The 17,824-nt window shown below is 43.8% G+C and overlaps 1 protein-coding gene across 1 annotated transcript in view; it reads right to left on the bottom strand.

Moving 5' to 3' along the window:
* LOC119725047 overlaps positions 1-17,824 on the bottom strand; it is a 115,478-nt gene that overhangs the window by 73,800 nt on the left and 23,854 nt on the right. The window contains exons 4-12 of the mRNA XM_038196412.1: positions 16,012-16,254; positions 15,044-15,325; positions 14,033-14,269; positions 11,886-12,134; positions 10,575-10,850; positions 8,411-8,737; positions 5,644-5,889; positions 4,825-5,094; positions 3,761-4,039 (exon numbers count right to left, since the gene is read on the bottom strand). Coding sequence (XP_038052340.1) covers positions 3,761-4,039; positions 4,825-5,094; positions 5,644-5,889; positions 8,411-8,737; positions 10,575-10,850; positions 11,886-12,134; positions 14,033-14,269; positions 15,044-15,325; positions 16,012-16,254 — 2,409 coding nt within the window. The remainder of the gene's footprint in view (positions 1-3,760; positions 4,040-4,824; positions 5,095-5,643; positions 5,890-8,410; positions 8,738-10,574; positions 10,851-11,885; positions 12,135-14,032; positions 14,270-15,043; positions 15,326-16,011; positions 16,255-17,824) is intronic.

Here is a 17,824-nt window from a genome sequence, read left to right as displayed (position 1 = left end):
TCGTGTTGACTGTTTTCGAAGAAAGTTACGATCCAAACTTGAAGTTTTGACGTTACTACTCGTTAGTAATCACAACAATTTGATAAGTTTTGCTTTAAAAACGGACTTGTTTATCCTTTAGGACAAAACAACTTAGCGTCTGTTGCCACAAAGCAGGATTTGTAGCGCTCCAGTCAGACAACACATGGTGGGTTGCATACTCTCTCAAGTGCTGGGGGAAAATAATGTCATTCGCCGGCACAGGCTCACTGATGAGCCAGCCGGCAGCAATTCCCATTTTTTATTTCTCATCATCAATTTCCATATTTGTTTGTAAGAGTAATCGACTGTAAATGATTTGACATAACATTTGTGGCCCTTTTATAGCTTTCGTAGTGCAAATGGAACTGGTTCAGAGCATTTTGACTAAAATTTGGAGGCCTTACAAAATTGAACCGCTGCGGTTGGTGCGGCTTATACGCCGATGCGGCTTATACGCCGACTTCAAATCTTAATTTGCAGATTTTTGCGTGCTGCGGCTTATACGCCGCGCGGCTTATATTCCGAAAATTACGGTACATTTTATCAAAGTATCTGATCAACATTCCCACTGTACACGATCTAACACATCTGGAAACATTGTACCTCCTCATCCTAAGTCAGAATCCGGAAGGAAGACCTTCAAATTCAGAGGGGTGCAAACCTGGAATACGCTTCCATCTCATCTTAAAAACCTGTCTACATCCCTGCGATTCTAACGCTGGGCTCTCTTGTCTGAGCGCCTAGCCTGGGCCTGGCAGTGGTTTCAGTTCCATTTGTTTTTCCATTATTTTATCCTTGTCATTGTTGTATTTTTGGGTCATTTTCTGAGGGCTTTGTAACCCTAGGAAAAGCCGCTTTATAAATGTTATTATTATTATTATTAAATCTTAAAATTAATGTGGCCTGACGTTGCGAACTTAGCAAGTTCTTCTTCAGAGGCTAAAACAGAAATGACAGAGGTACATACATTAACATGGGGGTGCACACAAACATGCAGGGCTGAAAGAAGAAACACAAAAGGAGGATTAGGTGTGAAAGGTGTGGAAAGATGCAGGGGAGGGTGGATGAGAGAACAAAGAAACAAAGGGAGATGGCAAACCACAAGGGGAGGGACCAGAAAGGGGAAGGATCAAAGGTCACAGGGAGTGGGAACGGACAAAAGAGTGTGAGAGTGAAGGGATGATGTGGGGGGGGGAACAGTATTGAGGTGGAAAGGGATGAAAGATGGGGGAAGATGGGTAAACACAAACAAGGAAGACCAGATGGATTATCTGTAACAGAAGACAATGGAGGAAGAAAAGGATTAATCATTTCCAAGTTGGATGTTGAGACCATGTGGTTGAATAGTTCGAAGACGATTCATCCACACTTTCTCTCTGCTGAGGCGAACTGAGTCCTTGCGATGGCCAAGAGATTCAATGCCCTGCAAAATCATATCAGAAATGGAGTGGTTAGGCAGGTTGAAGTGATGACCAACAGGGGTGTCTAGTTTCTTGGTGTTGACCGTTGACCGGTGGGCATAGAAACGCTTCTTGAGCGTATTCTTAGTCTCACCTACATACTGCACTCCACAGACCCTGCAAGAAATGAGATATATGACATTAGAGGTGTTACAAGTGATGTTACCAATGGTTCTGTGGGTAGTGACAGAAGAGTGGCCAGAAAAGGAGTCAGACTCCTGGATATGAATCTGGCAGACAACACATCTGGAACTGCACTTGAAAGTACCATGCTGGGTGGGAGGGGATGCAACTAAGGAAGGGACTTCAGCTCGAACAATCAAGTCCCGTAGATTTCGAGGACGCCTGTAAGCCAATGTGGGGCCGTTGGGGATGGCGCGGGCAAGGCGATCTGAAGTATGGAGGATATGATGATTGTCATTAGTGATTTTGCGAAGGGGAGGGAGATTGGGGTGAAACGTGGTAACCAAGGGAATCATGGGTTTGGCCATGGCATCAGGGGCCTTTCCCGTGAGAGCTTGATTTCTGGGGATAGCTTTAGCTCTGGCAATGGCACGATGAACTTGGCGAGAGCTGTGACCCCTGGCCACCAAGTTGTTTCTCAGTATCTGTGTATGGCGGGAGAAATCGGAATCATTAGAACAAATTCTTCTGAGTCTGAGTGCCTGGCTAAACGCTATGCCAGTTTTGCAGTGCCTGGGGTGACAGCTGGAGGAGTGGAGGTACTGGTGGGTGTCTGTGGGTTTGGAATACAGGTCAGTGGTTAGTGAGTTGCCTTGCTTGCGGACGGTGACATCCAGAAAGTGGGTTTGGTGAGCCGAGAACTCCGATGTGAATTTGATGGTTCTGTGGAAGGAATTGATGTGGTTAGTGAAGGTCAAGAGACTGTCCTCATCACTGGTCCAGATGAAAAAAACATCATCAATATATCTCCACCAGATCCAAGGGCGACATGGGGCCGAGGCAAGAATGCGTTCTTCGAGGTCGCCCATGAAGAGGCAAGCCATCGACGGGGCCATGCGAGTGCCCATTGCAGTGCCGTGTACCTGTAGATAGTGTTCACCAAGGAAGGAAAAATTGTTCTTCGTTAGTATAAGTCTCATGAGGGTGCCAACATCACTGATGGGAGGAGTCGTGTGTCCTGCCTTGGCCAGAGCCAAGGAGCAAGCACGAACACCCTCCTCATGTGGGATGTTGGTGTACAGAGATGAGACGTCGAAAGTCCCAATGATGGCTGTGCTGGGAATCTGGTCCTTGATTCCTTCAAGCTTGCGTAGGAAGTCTGGGGTGTCGTGAATGTATGACGAAATCTGTGGGACAAGGGGTTTGAGAAAACTGTCAATGAACAGGGAGATGCGTTCCGTGGGTGAGCCATTACCGGAGATGATGGGTCTACCGGGGTTGCCAGCCTTGTGAATCTTGGGTAGAAGGTAAAATCTGGCAGTCCTACAATCACAGGGAGAAAGAAATTTGTGAGCTTTCTTGGACAACTGGTCACGTGATCGCATATCGTCAAGTACCTGTTGTATATCTCGACAGAAAGTGCCTGTGGGGTCAGAGTCAAGGCGGGTATAGTTAGTGCGATTTTCCAACTGGCGGTTGGCCTCATCAATGTACTGCTGACGATCCATGATGACCACAGCTGAACCTTTATCTGCTGGCTTGATGATGATGTCGGTGCGAGAGCGCAAGGAGTTGAGAGCCAGGCGCTCCTCTCTGGGGAGATTATCATGAGTCCTGTGGGGGAAGTTGTCCGGGTTAGTGACTTGGGAATTGATAACTTGAACGTATGTCTCTATGGCTGGCACACGATTCTTGGGGGGTACCCATGAACTCTTGACTCGAAAAGGCTCTGGCTCACACAGTTCACTGTCCAGGAAAAACTCACGCAGACGGATTCTACGGTAGTATTCCGTGAGATCTTGGCTGAGCTGAACCTGGTTCACAGAACGGGGAGCGGGACAAAAATTGAGACCCTTGGAGAGAAGTTTGTGCTCTGCGTCAGATATTGATGAGGAAGAAAGATTAACTACAGTGTTGACAGGGGGTTCTGGCGGTGGCGTGGTAGATGGGGACCTAGGACGTCTGAAACGTCTGTGTCTGCGTTGCTGTTGCTTGGCAAGCAGGTCACCAATCTTCTTGTTCCTCCCTATTATTATTATTAACATTAAACATTTTATTTCTGAAATCCACTCACTACAGTAGTCGTTTTTTGGGCTTCAAGTTTTAGTTTCGATTCTTCGGACGTTTAGATGGGTTTTTTATTAAGAACCACTTACCTTCAACTTCAATTGTCAATGTGCAGGAATTCTCGTTGTCAGCAACATCTGTTATCTTGTAGTACAAGCTGTTGGTGCCAAACGGGAAAGTCCTTTCAGCACCAGCAGAGAGAACTTCGCCATTTTGATCATTAACCGTGATAACGACACTGGCGACTCCAACGTTGTCATTTTGCATGTCTTCACTGGGAACTGTGCTAGTAGCATACGACTGCCCGTCATCCGTATTTAAGTTTATTAACCCATTTGCTGGACAGGTTATAGTGGGCATTTCATTGTCTGTAAAAATGAGAAATCCAAGTCAGAAACCAATTGAATGTTAGCATTATGTTATAAACTTCGCAACTTTAATTTCCATATTTGTTAATCCAAGATTGAAATGGCTTTGACGGTTCATACACATTCTGTGGCAGCATAGTATCTATAATAGGCTTCTTTTCCCAAGAGTTAGTCTATCGCAGGTACATGTCAAACCAAAAAGTTTTAAGACTACAAAAATCTGGAAGGCTTTACTGAAGCATGCGACTCAGAATTAGCAATCCGTGTCCATTTCAATATTATCAGAACACGTAATAGGATCCTCGCTATCTATGTCACAAGCAACACAATGCAATAAATCCATGGGGATATATGGACACCTTTTTTCAAGAACTACGTCCATGTCGTACGTTAGAGAAAATATCGCAAAATGGTATTATTCATATTCATCCGTTACTTAAACAACAGACACTCAAGTTATCAACTACGTTCTTCAAAATTGGACATTGGTTAATGTTCGCAATGAGTATCATTCAAATCATTTGGAGAAAATGAGGCAATGTGTAGTTTGGCCAAGTCTTAATCTAAGCACGAAATAACTCATATCACGATATATGTGATTTTGTTAACTATGACATAAAGGGGTCTTTGTCGGTCGTTCACCTTCTCTATCAATTGCAACCATCGCCAATTTACAAAGCAAAGAAACGATGAAGAAATAATTTAGAGAAACCAGTTTGCCGATCAGAGTAAACCTAATGTATTTAATTCTAAGTCAGCAAAAGCGGTGGAAAATTCAAACTCACCCCCAACTGTGACTGTAATTAAACAGTTGGCTGCATTTCCAGCGTCATCTCGTGCCTGATAAGTTACTTGATAAGGCATAGCGCTGTAGCCAAATGAAAGCGTATCGCCTACTTCATGCATAGAGGCCAGTGCGTCGACCCAAGTGTCAGTGATTCCTACATTGTCTGACATACTCATGAAATTTTGAAGGGATACTGAAGCATATGACTCTGCAACATCTGTGTTTACGTTCACATTTGCAGGACACACAATCGTGGGATTCTGGTCATCTATTTTGCAAAGAAAATAAAAGCGAGAACTTCATTTGGTGATACAGGCTTAAATTACTCATCGGCAACAAGAGAAAGGCTTAGAAGCTCCTCCTTAGGTGTTCCATTTTTAAGCAGAGGCACACCATTTTCTCAAGAGAACAAAATGGTCCAAACTACATCCACTTTACTTCGCCGGTTATAAGGGAAACTTATTTTCTCCAAAGGGTGTAATGAATTTCAGCATGACGACAAAAGTGAGCAACATGCATACATATAGTGGAAGTGCTTTATAAGCAATTTGTGCTTTTAGGAAGTGTTTTTTGAAGGTTTCAAGAAGGTTCCAAAACAGAATTGTACACGCATCTCCAAATTCCATTTATGCAATCACTATTTCTGTTCATTGTTCATAGGCAGGGCAAAACAGTGTAGTCAAAGGTTGTCTTTTGTTGGTAAGTTCAAACCGTACATCTGACCAACGTAAATTCCTACATCGACAGAGTACAAAATATCGAGATTTGGAGACTATATGGCCACTTTTGTGTTCTCTCAAGTTGAAACATTACTCACCATCCACAGTAATGGTCATATCACATGAGCCGACGTTGTTGCTTAGATCTGTCACCGTGAATGTGATGGTATGTGTTCCGTACGGATATCGGTCGCCGGACTCGCCCCCTAATTGCTGGAAGGCAAGTGAGTCATCGGAGTTATCCGAGTAACTAGCTTGGCTGAACGACAACTGTACATCATGGACTCCTGGGTCTGTGACCCCCTGAACGTCATCCGGACAGAGGACAGTTGGACTCTCGTCATCTTAGAAAACAATTTCAGAACAACTCGTTGATTAGTTTTCAAGAGTATGGGCTACGTTCGCTAACAAAAGTGGCGCCCTCTTCTTTAGGCGCACCCTTTTGTTTCTTACCACTTTTGAGAGCACCAAGGATAGGAGTTGGGACACACTGTGTGAGCATGGGCGCCGCGAGGGGGGGGGGCAAGGGGGGGCAACCAAAAAAAAAAAAAAAAAAAGAAGAAAAAAAAAAAAAAAAAAAAAAAAAAGAGGCGCGAAGACAAAGTGGTGTAAAGTTAATGAGTTGGGGGGGGGGGAAATGTCCCTGCCCCCCTCTAAAACTGATAAATCGAGAATGTGTTGAGAAATACAAGCATTTTTTGGCAAAATTTTTTTTTGCCCCCCTCTAGAAAAAATCCTGGCGACGCCCATGTGCGTGAGGCTTCTGCATGGTTTGCGTACGTAAAGTGTGAAGTACGCACGAGTACTTTTAGCCGGAGTGTGCACAAAGCATTATAGTCTTCGCGTGATCGTCAGGCGTCGTCGGAGATGTGATCGAATGTCTCTCTCGATGGGCTCCCTGAATTCTCCCTTTCTTGCCGGTGAATGGGTGCATGGGCACGGACCCCACAATGTGTCCGTCCTTTGGCCAGACATCATATTAAGAATAATAATAATAATAATAATCGGCATTTAACGCTCTTATTAGTAAACTAAATCACAGCGCTTACAGTATTATTATTACCCCTGATCATTGGGCCAATTAACCCTTACCCTACTAGACCCTCCAACGCATGCCAATATGTGCCTCAAGAAAATCTCCTATGTTTTTTGCATGGCCCTCCAATATCTGCCATGTCATTTGAAGGGTAACTGGACAGGCACTCCAATACATGCCACAGAGAACAATGAGAGTCCTCTGATAACAAAGTGAGTGCCCCCAGCTGGTCAGTATCAGGCACCCTCCAGGGCCTCCAACTCCTGCCAATTGGAGCCTTCACTGCTACATCAAAGTATCCTCCAATAAACTGCAGCTGGAGGGCATTGGCATAACCAACTGACATGCAGTAAACTACCCTCAGAGAGTAAGGGTTATTAAACATTCCAAATACCATCTCAGCTCCCTGGGGAGTATACAGCTCGATGCTGCCTGTTAGGCGCAAGGAAGCTAATTCAATCACAATAACCATCTCTTTCCTCACAGGTACCCATTTACTCCTGGGTGGTGAGAAGCAATGAGTGACAAAGTGCCTTGCCCAAGGGCACACGCACCATAACCCCAGGCTGGACTCGAACCCACAACCCGCAGAATTACCCGCCGACCACGAATTCAATGCCCTTAACCACGAGGCCACGGCACTCCAAAATAAACAACAAAAGTGAAGAAAAAAAATAGTTGTACATCTACATGTCAAAAATCTTGTACAATCAGGCTATGGGCCTTATTCACGAGTTGACCATTTTGTGGAGTTCCCTGAATGTATTTCATTAATTGTTAACTGCTGAATGGGATGGTGCCAGACTATTTATTGCAGGCACAATGCAGCCTTATTTTACTGTCGTGTTGCTTTTTCAATCTGGCTTTAAACATTAGGGACTGTTTGATTACGAACTGTACATTATTCATTGAAGCAGATTGGAATTTATTATAAATTGACTTGCTTTCATTTCTCTTCGCAAGTACCCAACACTTAGGATTTTACCTAACTTTCAATTTAATACGTCTGACTCGTGAATGAGGTTGCCAAGGCCCAGCACCCATATTGCTAGTGGTATTTTCCATGCCCGCGTTCAATCACAAGCAAGCCTGCACCCGATTTCACATAGCGCTGCGACGCGTCGCAACTCAAGTTACGACGTGTAACACGTCGCAACTCGCGACGCGTCGTATCTTCCATTTCACTAAAGTTGCGATGTGTTGAACGCGTCGTAAGTTCCTTGACAACGGCTTAAAACACGTCGCAAGTTACGACGTGTCTAGTGGTCATCGCAAAATAAGAAGAGTAATTTCTAAGCCAGTTTTATGCAACACAAACATTACATTAACGAGATTATAATAACGAGGCAATGTGTGTAAAGTTGTAAACAGAAAATGCATTGAATATTTATGAATTAGACCGGAACATTTAGAGTTGAAATTTCAAAGTAGCTATACAGTCCAATGAGAGCTTGTTTTCCTTCAAAATTGCATCGCACGACCGCCATTTTGTTTTACGTTTTAACAAATTTCGAGCTGAGATCCGACGACTGTTTGTTGAATATCAGAGGACTATTTACTGTACGCTGACTAAAGACATAAAACAGTCACCGAGTTGTGCTATAAATACACCTACGACACGTCGCACTTATGACGTGTTTAGTGAAATTGATCGCAGGACGCGTCGCAGCTGCGACGCATCGTAGAGATACAACGCGTCGCATCGTTGTGATGCATCGTAAGTTACGAAGAGTTTCGTGAAATCGGGTGCTGCTCCTGCAAGGCACCGATCATACCAAACCTTTGCAACTTTCATTTCACAAAGACAATCATCAAATAGAATGACTCACCTATCACATGAAAATAGTCGGCGCATTGAGGACAAACAGCGTTACCAGCTGCATCATTGAAACACATCGAAAGGTAATAGCTGAATGTCAGGTTGTAGTCCAATTCTATGCTGATGGGTAGTTCGCTGATGTTATAGGCGAGAGGTCCTATTAGCTCGGCAGACCTGTCCGCGGGTGAATACAGAAAAACCCTAGTCTCATAAAATCCAGAGTTGTCGCTAACGGAGGGAGAGTCGATATCTACTGTGCTATACCGCTGGTTCGAATCAGTTGAAAAGGGACTCCCGGTGAAAAAGTCACAACTACCGACCACAGGAGGCTCATCATCTTGAAGAAAAGACACCAAAGAAATAAGTCACGGTTATCCATTATATTTCTGTTGTCAATTCAGCTTGCGAAAACCAACTACAGTGGAACGTCACTATGGAGTACCGAAGCATGACGTCATTTAGAACCAGAAAGTGTAGTGCAAACGAATGGAATACACGCGCGTGTTGGTTCAAGGGCTGAATCACGCGCTTATGTCTTTCACACACTTTTTGTGCGCATGACGTATTCACTTTGGTACTCCATACCGAACATCGCTATACCAAACATTCGGCTATACCGAACATCGTCCTTTGCTCTTGATTTTCGTGTACAAAATGTACCGAATATTGCTGTTGAAAAATGTCAACAGAAGAGCGAAAAGTGGCAATTATTTCCCCAAGGAATAGAAGGGGAAAGCCACCTATTGCTGTAGGTACCGGTAGTAAGCTCACAATCTGTGTTCATGTAATTACATTATTCAATAGTCGGCAAGTGTTCAAAGTCATCTTTCAGTAACTAGAAGTACCAGGGCGTGCAGGGTGAAGTTCTGAAGGGCGCTATTTATTGAAAAATGAGTACCGGAGCACCAGCAGCTTAAAATCGCATTGCCGAACGATCGCTATTACGAACAATTTCTGTGGGTCCTGCGATGTTCGTTATAGCGGCATTCCACTGTACAAGTGTCAAGAACATGGGTCCCTTTAGCGAGAAGCATTGTGATTACATTTCGCATAATTAGGCCTATTGCATATCGCGTGCCCGTATTGCACACTGATACGCGCGCGAACTGCTCAGCTGGCACGCATGTGTCTAAGTAGATCGTGTGCACAAACGTTGACACCATATTCCGGTTCGTAAGTATGACGTCACTTCAGTTTAAAGGGAATATACAACATTTGCATACATCAAGAAGCAAAACTCCCAAACTTTATGAAATACCTTACTAGACTCTCAGTAAATGACAGTCTAAAGCATCCTGTAAAATCATGGCACCTGGTGTAATGTCTTTTTCAAGAAAAGTTGTATTTTTGTATCAATTTCCAATGCTGGTCGGCGAACCAGCGTTGACAAAACAATGACTTTTCCCAAATACTGCCCCAAATTTAGAGAATTGCGCCACTTCTCAATTGTGGTTTTTGTGGTGTCATTTGTCACAGAGTGAAAGGCTATGGTTGCCAATCAAGGCAGGTGGGGGGGGGGGGAGGGAGAAGAGATTTCACCATGAAAAAGTAGCGCAATTCTCTAAATAGACCCTTTCATAAAATTGGTCACTGCTTCAGTCAACCGTGAAGGTAATGACATGATCAGGGTGTCATTTTAAAGAGGAGATTCAAGCCTAACAGAGGATATCTCCCTTTGATTCACATGTGTCCTACTTCTGTTCCAATTACACCAATGAACATGACGACACCAAAAAAAGCAAAATAGTACCCCACCTTGTCTGTACAATCCAAGCTTGGAAAAAAAAAAGTTGCGTCACCACATCAATTCCGGAACTTTGGTCTGACCACAGACTGAGGGTTTTTTTTTTGGCCTAATTACACATCATGGCTCAATTCCATGGCTCTGCTAACCACAGAATTCCGTGCTTACGATCACCATTTTGTGCTAACCGTGCCAGCAGAAAAATTCTGTGCTAACCCTGTAAGCACAGAATCCTTAGTTCTGAGATGTCCACATGCGCATATATAAGCCAAAATTCCTCGCTAATCTGTGAAATACGCTTACCGTAAGTACACAATTTTCTGCTACAGTAAGCAGGCATATTTGGCTAACGGTAAGCAAAGCCACGAAATTGGGCCCAATAAACCACGACAATTGTCGGTGGTAACAACATGAAGTGTATTTTACTTACCGTACACGTTGACCGTCCAGAAACAACTATTGTTATTTCCTGCTGTATCTGTAGCTATGTAGTACCAAGAGTAGGGGCTAGCAGACAGCAAGAAGTTGTAGCTATCCCCAGGCGCGAAGGGTCCCTCGCCGTTTACCCCGACGACGTTGACGTGTGAGATCCCTAGATTGTCCGTAGCAGTATAGCCGGTTGGCAAAGTCAAAGAAGCGAAGGCCTGCCCGGAATCTGTCGGAACACTGACGTTGGGTGGGCAGGAAATAACCGGGTCTTCCAAGTCTGAAAACAAATTGCCAAAAAGAGGTACGATGTTTTTATTCACTTCAGATGATTGGTAGTGCTTAGGGACTTGTGTGGTCTAGCGGTAGAGCATTGGATTCCTGATCGTGAGATTGTGGGTTCGAGCCCCGCCGTGGCCATGCAGGTTGTGTCCTTGAGTAAGGCGCTTTACCTCAATTACACCTCTCAACCCAGGTGTTAAATGGGTACCGGCATTATTCAATGCTGGGAAGGTAACAGACTCGCTGTGGAGGAGGTGTGGCGATCCCCCCACAGCAGCATTTGATGCACTCGAGTCTGGCCCAATCGCTTTGCAAGAGAGATGGGCACTCTGTTCCTGTGAACACAGGTTTGTCCCCTTTACCTACTCACTTCAAAAGCGTTCCTCAAAGTGCACGAAGATAGTGAAGGAATGTTTAGCTTACAGAGGAGGCAGGACAAAACACGGACTAAATTTTCCAGAAAACCCTAACAAGCATTGGTTTGATATTAAAAAAAGTTTAAAATTAATTGTGTTCAAATAAAGGCATGTCGAAAGCAAACTCAACCGATTTCAAGAAAACTTAATGATGCAGTACATCAGATGCAAACTCGAGTCACACTTAGAGCGCACTTTTGAATAGGTACGTACTTGTACGTGAATTTCAAAATTGAACTCGAAACGAAGAACAATATTGTGAATACATTTAAGGTGTAGTCTACGTGGATTGAAAAAAAAGGAAACACAGAAAATTAAAGGCAACGAGATTCCACATCAGACAAATGCGCATAAGTGATTTTCCTTGAAATTGGTTAAGTTTGTTGTGACATGCCTTTTTTTGAACACGAATCATTTCAAAACCATATTTAAAATCAAACCAATACTAACCAGAGATAAAGTTAAGATTCCAAGCTTTAAAATGATGTAAAATAACTGCCGTACGTGTTTCCGCAGCGCCGCTAGAGCCTTGCCAAAAAAATGTTGCGGGTATTTTGGGACGCGCTGTATTTTCTCCTTGCGAGCTCCGTGACATTGAGCGGTGGGTTCAGACGTACCTATAACCTCCAATGTTATGGTACAGTAGTTGACATTGACAGGCTCCGCTTGGTCTCGGAAAACACAGGTCACCATGTGGCTTCCTAAGGTGAGTGGAGCACCTAACACCGGTATGCACTGCACTGTTACAGCCAGACCCGAGTTGTCATCCGCAGTTGGTAGGGTATATGCGGCCGTGGCGATCACAGATCCTGGGTCAGTAGAGACGAAACCATCCCCACATGTAAGATTAGTAGGTCTTTCGTCGTCTGCAAAAACAAAGAATTCAAATCAGCTCATGGACAAGTTTAAAGTTGAAACTGATCGGTTTGAGAAAATCGTGGCTTCACGGAGTAAAGTACATGTATGCAACTCCACGGACCTTGAAAAGGGTAAAGAATGGTAAGTACTTGTGGACTAAAGTCAATATCCGGTTTGTTAGTGCGACGTCATTTCAACTTAAGCTACAGCACATCATCTGCAGCTATCCAAAAAGTAACTGATGAAATTATTGCTGAAAAAACATACTCGGTTTAAAGATAGTAATGGGACTAAACTCACTGTGAAATTATTCTTTCTGGCAAGGTGTCATTTTGAAGAAAACAGGGGAAAATGGCCATTTCCAACGATTTCCGTTAGTAGTTCGTTTTTATTTTGGCAAAGCGCGTGCAAGCGTTGACACGATGCACATGCATGCGCAGTTGCTATAATTTACCGGTTCAGTGCTCGACATCGCGCAGCTACAATCAGCCGAATGAGAACACTGAATTTGGGCGCAATTCAAAACAAGACTCTGCAACTTTTGATTTGAAATCGAGATCCCAGAATGCTGTTTTTCTCAGAATCTGCAGCATTCACTGAGCTAAAACTTGAGTTTTTAAGCACCCTTCTTTATATTTTGAGCACCTTTGTTGCTTCAAACGAACATAATGCACAAATTACAAATGATGAACTGTAGTACCTTTAACCACGCGTACTGCACTCGCTGTAGCATTGAGCGAAAGGAACCAGAAGTTAACACACTTTGTGTTTAGCCAATAGGCGCTTGTAACCGGGCAGTGCGTGCGCGTGTATGACAAAGTCGCTTACGGATAGGATAGAGAGGCAGAAAGTTGGGTGAAGGAGACCTGCACCCGGTTTCATCAAACTCTTCGTAACTTACGATGCATCGCAGCGCTGCGACGCGTCGTATCTCTACGATGCGTCGCAGCTGCGACGCGTCCTGCGATCCATTTCACGAAACACGTCGTAAGAGCAAGCGTTGTAGGTGTATTTATAGCACAACTCGGTGACTGTTTTATGTATTAAGTCGGCGTACAGTAAATAGTCGTCTGATATTCCACAAAGAGTCGTCGGATCTCCGCTCAAAATTTGTTCAAACGTAAAACAAAATGGTGGTCGTGCGATGCAATTTTGAAGGTAAACAAGCTCTCAGTGGACTGTATAGCTACTTTGAAATTTCAACTGCAATATTCCAGTCTAATTCATGATTATTCAATGAGTTTACTATTTACAACTTTACACACATTGCCTTGGTATTATAATCTCGTTAATGTAATGTTTATGGCACAAAACTGGCTAACAAAGGGACTCTTCTTATGTTGCGATGACCACTAGACACGTCGTAACTTGCGACGTGTTTTAAGCCGTTGTTAAGGAACTTACGACGCGTTCAACACATCGCAAGTTGGGTGAAGGAGACCTGCACCCGGTTTCATCAAACTCTTCGTAACTTACGATGCATCGCAGCGCTGCGACGCGTCATATCTCTACGATGCGTCGCAGCTGCGACGCGTCCTGCGATCCATTTCACGAAACACGTCGTAAGTACAAGCGTTGTAGGTGTATTTATAGCACAACTCGGTGACTGTTTTATGTATTAAGTCGGCTTTATAGTCCACAAGTACGTACCATTCGTAACTTGCGACGTGTTTTAAGCCGTTGTTAAGGAACTTACGACGCGTTCAACACATCGCAACTTTTGTGAAATGGATGATACGACGCGTCGCGAGTTGCGACCTTTTACACGTCGTAACTCGAGTTGCGACGCGTCGCAGCGCTTTGTGAAATCGGGTGCTGCATGGATTCAAACTCCTGACACTCTGATTATGAGTCACAACTAATCGGCACTCACAAAGGTACGGGTGTGACGACTGTAATGTTTTACCTATGACTGTGATTGTCACTAAACAAGAAGCACTGTTTCCGTTGGAATCCTCCACACTAAAAGTCACTGGGCTGGCTCCGATTTCGTAAGGTCCTGTGTCATCCACTGTAAATGCGATGTCTTCCCCAGAATTATCTGATACCGTCGGAAGACCAGGAGCATCGGAGGAATGAGGCATGCCAACATCAGTAGATCTGGAATCGTCGGGAGGACACATTATCACAGGAGCCTCATCATCTGCGGAAATGAAAAACAAAACAATCGGTTGCTGCAAAATAGCTTGTGCCGACTGGATTGACCCAAAATATAAAAATCATAACAGATCGAGTATCGGTTTTCTTTCACGTTTTGTAATTGTGTAGGTCTACACACATCGACACATTGGAAAACAGTTCCTAAAGGGGCACTAGGTCCTGAAATCCCCGAAAATTTCACGTTTTGGATTGTTTACTTATCCTATTTCAAACATCTGGTTGAAAGGAAACCAACCTAATGTCTTATCGTTCCCGAGAAAAGAAAATCCCTAGTTGTTTACATCGGACACAACGGAGCACGGATACGGGGGATGACCACAATCAAAAAATTGCCCGGCCATGGACATTCAAAAAAAAGGGGGGGGGGGGTTGAACACAACATTACACTTGGGGGCGCTCTTCATGATATAGATGTTTATCAAAGTGTATACTCGCGATTACATCAAAAGAGCACATTTTTAAAGCTTTTGTACCTTGTTTCTCCATTTTTCAGTGCTATTGATTAAAATCTGCACTTTTTTCATCACGAAAAAGTGTGGGGGGGGGAAGATTCAATAGCCTGTTCCCCCCCCCCCCCCCCCCCCCCCGCAATCAATATAAACCCCCTCCCCCCTCCCCCCCCCCCCCCCCCCCCCCCCCCCCCAACCAGGAATGAGAAATAAAATTTTGGAATGAGAAATAAAATTTGAAAAACCTTAATAATCCACTACATGTCTGAAACAACAGTATTAGTATTGTCTACAATTTTTGAACTTACCCTCCACAACTATGCTGACCGCACACGCCACCATTTGCCCCGAACCATCCACCACCGAATACTGCATGGAATAACTCTCATCATAACGAAAGGGTTGACTTAAAGCAGTGTCGTACACAATCTCTGAACCATCGGGGTATGTGATGACCGCTAGAACGGTGTAGTGGCCGGAGTTATCGGAGACCATAGGTGGTTCTAGTGGCAACGTAACTGATGCATAGGGCTGTCCAGCTTCAGTCGTGTAGTTTAACTGTTGACACTCTATCTTGGGTGGTTGGTTATCTGCAATGTTTAAAAAAATAAAACAATTTTCAAGATTGAAATTGCACAACTAGTTCATGTTTTACATGCGCGTACTAAACGCAGGGCGCCCTCAAGAGGTGACGAGGTGAGATAAATAACGGATTTGTACTGACTCGAGTCATCATACTCCTACTCGGAAGTACTTTACTCGTACTCGTACTCGAAGGTACTGGTACTCGTACTCGGAGACTTGAACTTAGACTCAGAGGTACAAGTACTCATACCCGTACTCGGCAACCTAAGTACTCGGCATATATTGCTCTGTTTTATCTTGAGTGGGGTCAGGGAACCAGACTACAAGAACAGGGTTCGTTTACTTGTTTTTGGGGGATATACAAGCCCAAAACGTAAAACAAGTCAATTTAACAATACTTCTCACCCTCCAAATCCATTTATTTCTGAAAATTGCAGCAAAAGCAAATGTTGTACATTCCCTTTTACTAAGAAAAATTTCAAATGAAGACCTTGTGCTTAGCACAAAAAAAGTCTGCCTTATAAAAGCAGGTTACCAGCCAAAACTCCATGTGATGTGCTAAGCAACAGCTGAATACTAATCACAAGCAATATACTTCACATGGAGTTTTAGCTGGTAACCTGCTTTTGTATAGCCAGACTTTTTTTGTGCTTAGCAGTGCCATGAAATTGGCCCCCTTTCGTGAGCGTACCAGTTACTATGATGTCAAAGGTGCATTCTGCCGTGTTGCCACTCTCATCTGTGGCATTGTAGGTAACAACGTGACGGCCAATTGGTAGATTGGCCGGGCTGACAAGGTTTTCATCCTGATTAATCACTCCACCAGAGTTATCGATTGGCGCAGGAATCATCCATGTTGCAATTCCGTGGGGGAGATCGATTTCGGTGTTGATTTCCAGCGTGGGGAGACATTCCAAGTACGGTATCTGGTTATCTGCGTAAAAATAGTATATAATGTAAAAAAAAAATTAAATAACTGGGGGCGCGAGAATTGAACTTTCGGGCCGTATCATAAGTCCGACACCTCATAGGTCCGACGCCTCATAAGTCCAAAATTTCGGACTTATGAGGCGTCAGACTTCTGAGGCATGAAATTTATTTATTCTGCCTCATAGGTCTGACGCCTCATAAGTCTGACAACGGAAAAAAAGAGGCGTTTAATTTGTCGGACTTACGAGGCATGGGAGCTATGAGGCGTCGGACCTATGAGGCGTCGGACTTATGGGCCTTTATTTGGTTAGGGGATGCGATTTTGTTGGAATTATCAGGCGTCGGACCTATGAGGTGTCGGACTTATGAGTGGGCCCCGAACTTTCGACCTCCGCAACACCATTTCGGTGCTCTCAACTTTCTAATTCTACATCCACACTCGACATGCTTGAGTAACTTTTTCAAGGTCAAATAATCAAACACCTGTTGTTGTTTTTTTGCATTTTAATTAAAAAAGGTTGAATCCTATATGAAACAGCTCCACAAATGTGGTCAAGACTACCTCCGGAAATAATGGTCACACTCGGAACATTTACCCGAAAATGTAGAACTTTGTCAAGCTTTTATTTTCACATTTAGACTTTGTTTGTAAGTGTGGCCTTTATATTTATGGACATGGGCGTCAAGGGTGGGGGGGGGGGGCAGGGGGGGGCGCTGCTTGCCCCCCCCCCCTCTCCATGGATGCGCAAAAAAAAATTAAAGAGAAAAAAAAGAGGCGCAAAATCATATTGTTGTTAATTTAATGGGTTGGGGGGGGAATGTCCCTGCCCACCCTCGAAAAAAGATCAATGGGGAAAATGCTGGAATTAGTGATTTTGGGGGAAAAATGTGCTTTGCCCCCCCCCCCCCCCCCTAGAAAAAAAAAACCTGCCGATGCCCATGTTTATCATTTTATGGAGGTAGTTCAGACATTGGCCACATTTGTGGGGCTATACATGCTATATGAAACACTGAGATTGGCAAATTTGGCCAAAGGATGTATGTGTACGAACTAGCCCCATATGTGGCCTATTTACTGGACTACCTCCGTAAACATAGGCCACACATCCACATGTACAAAAACGTGTCGCACTTTGCCAAATTTTGATTTTCATATAAGGCTTAGTTTGTAGGGTTTTTTTGCTTTAGAAGCATACTCACCCTCTTTATAGGCTAATCAAAAAGTGCTGCCTTTTTCAGATATCTAATTTTTGTGAAATTTCATGTTAAAATTTTGATACGCAAACGTGCGCAAATGAATCTGGAAATTTCACGAAAAATAGACATCTGAAAAAGGCAGCACTTTCTGATTAGCCTATAATTTTTTTATAAAGAGGGTGAGTATGCTTCTGAAGCAAAAACACCCTACAAGTACAAACTAAGCCTAAGTATGAAAATCAAAATTTGGCAAAGTGCGACACGTTTTTGTACATGTGGATGTGTGGCCTATGTTTACAGAGGTAGTCCAGTAAATAGGCCACATTTATGGGGCTATGTACATGTACGAACATGAAGAAGCACCACCGACCACAGCG

The sequence above is a fragment of the Patiria miniata genome, unplaced genomic scaffold (assembly GCF_015706575.1).
Source record: "Patiria miniata isolate m_02_andy unplaced genomic scaffold, ASM1570657v1 HiC_scaffold_18, whole genome shotgun sequence".
Lineage (NCBI taxonomy): Eukaryota > Metazoa > Echinodermata > Asteroidea > Valvatida > Asterinidae > Patiria > Patiria miniata.
Note: the sequence above shows the minus strand (reverse complement) of the source record. Positions and strands in the feature narration are given on the sequence as shown.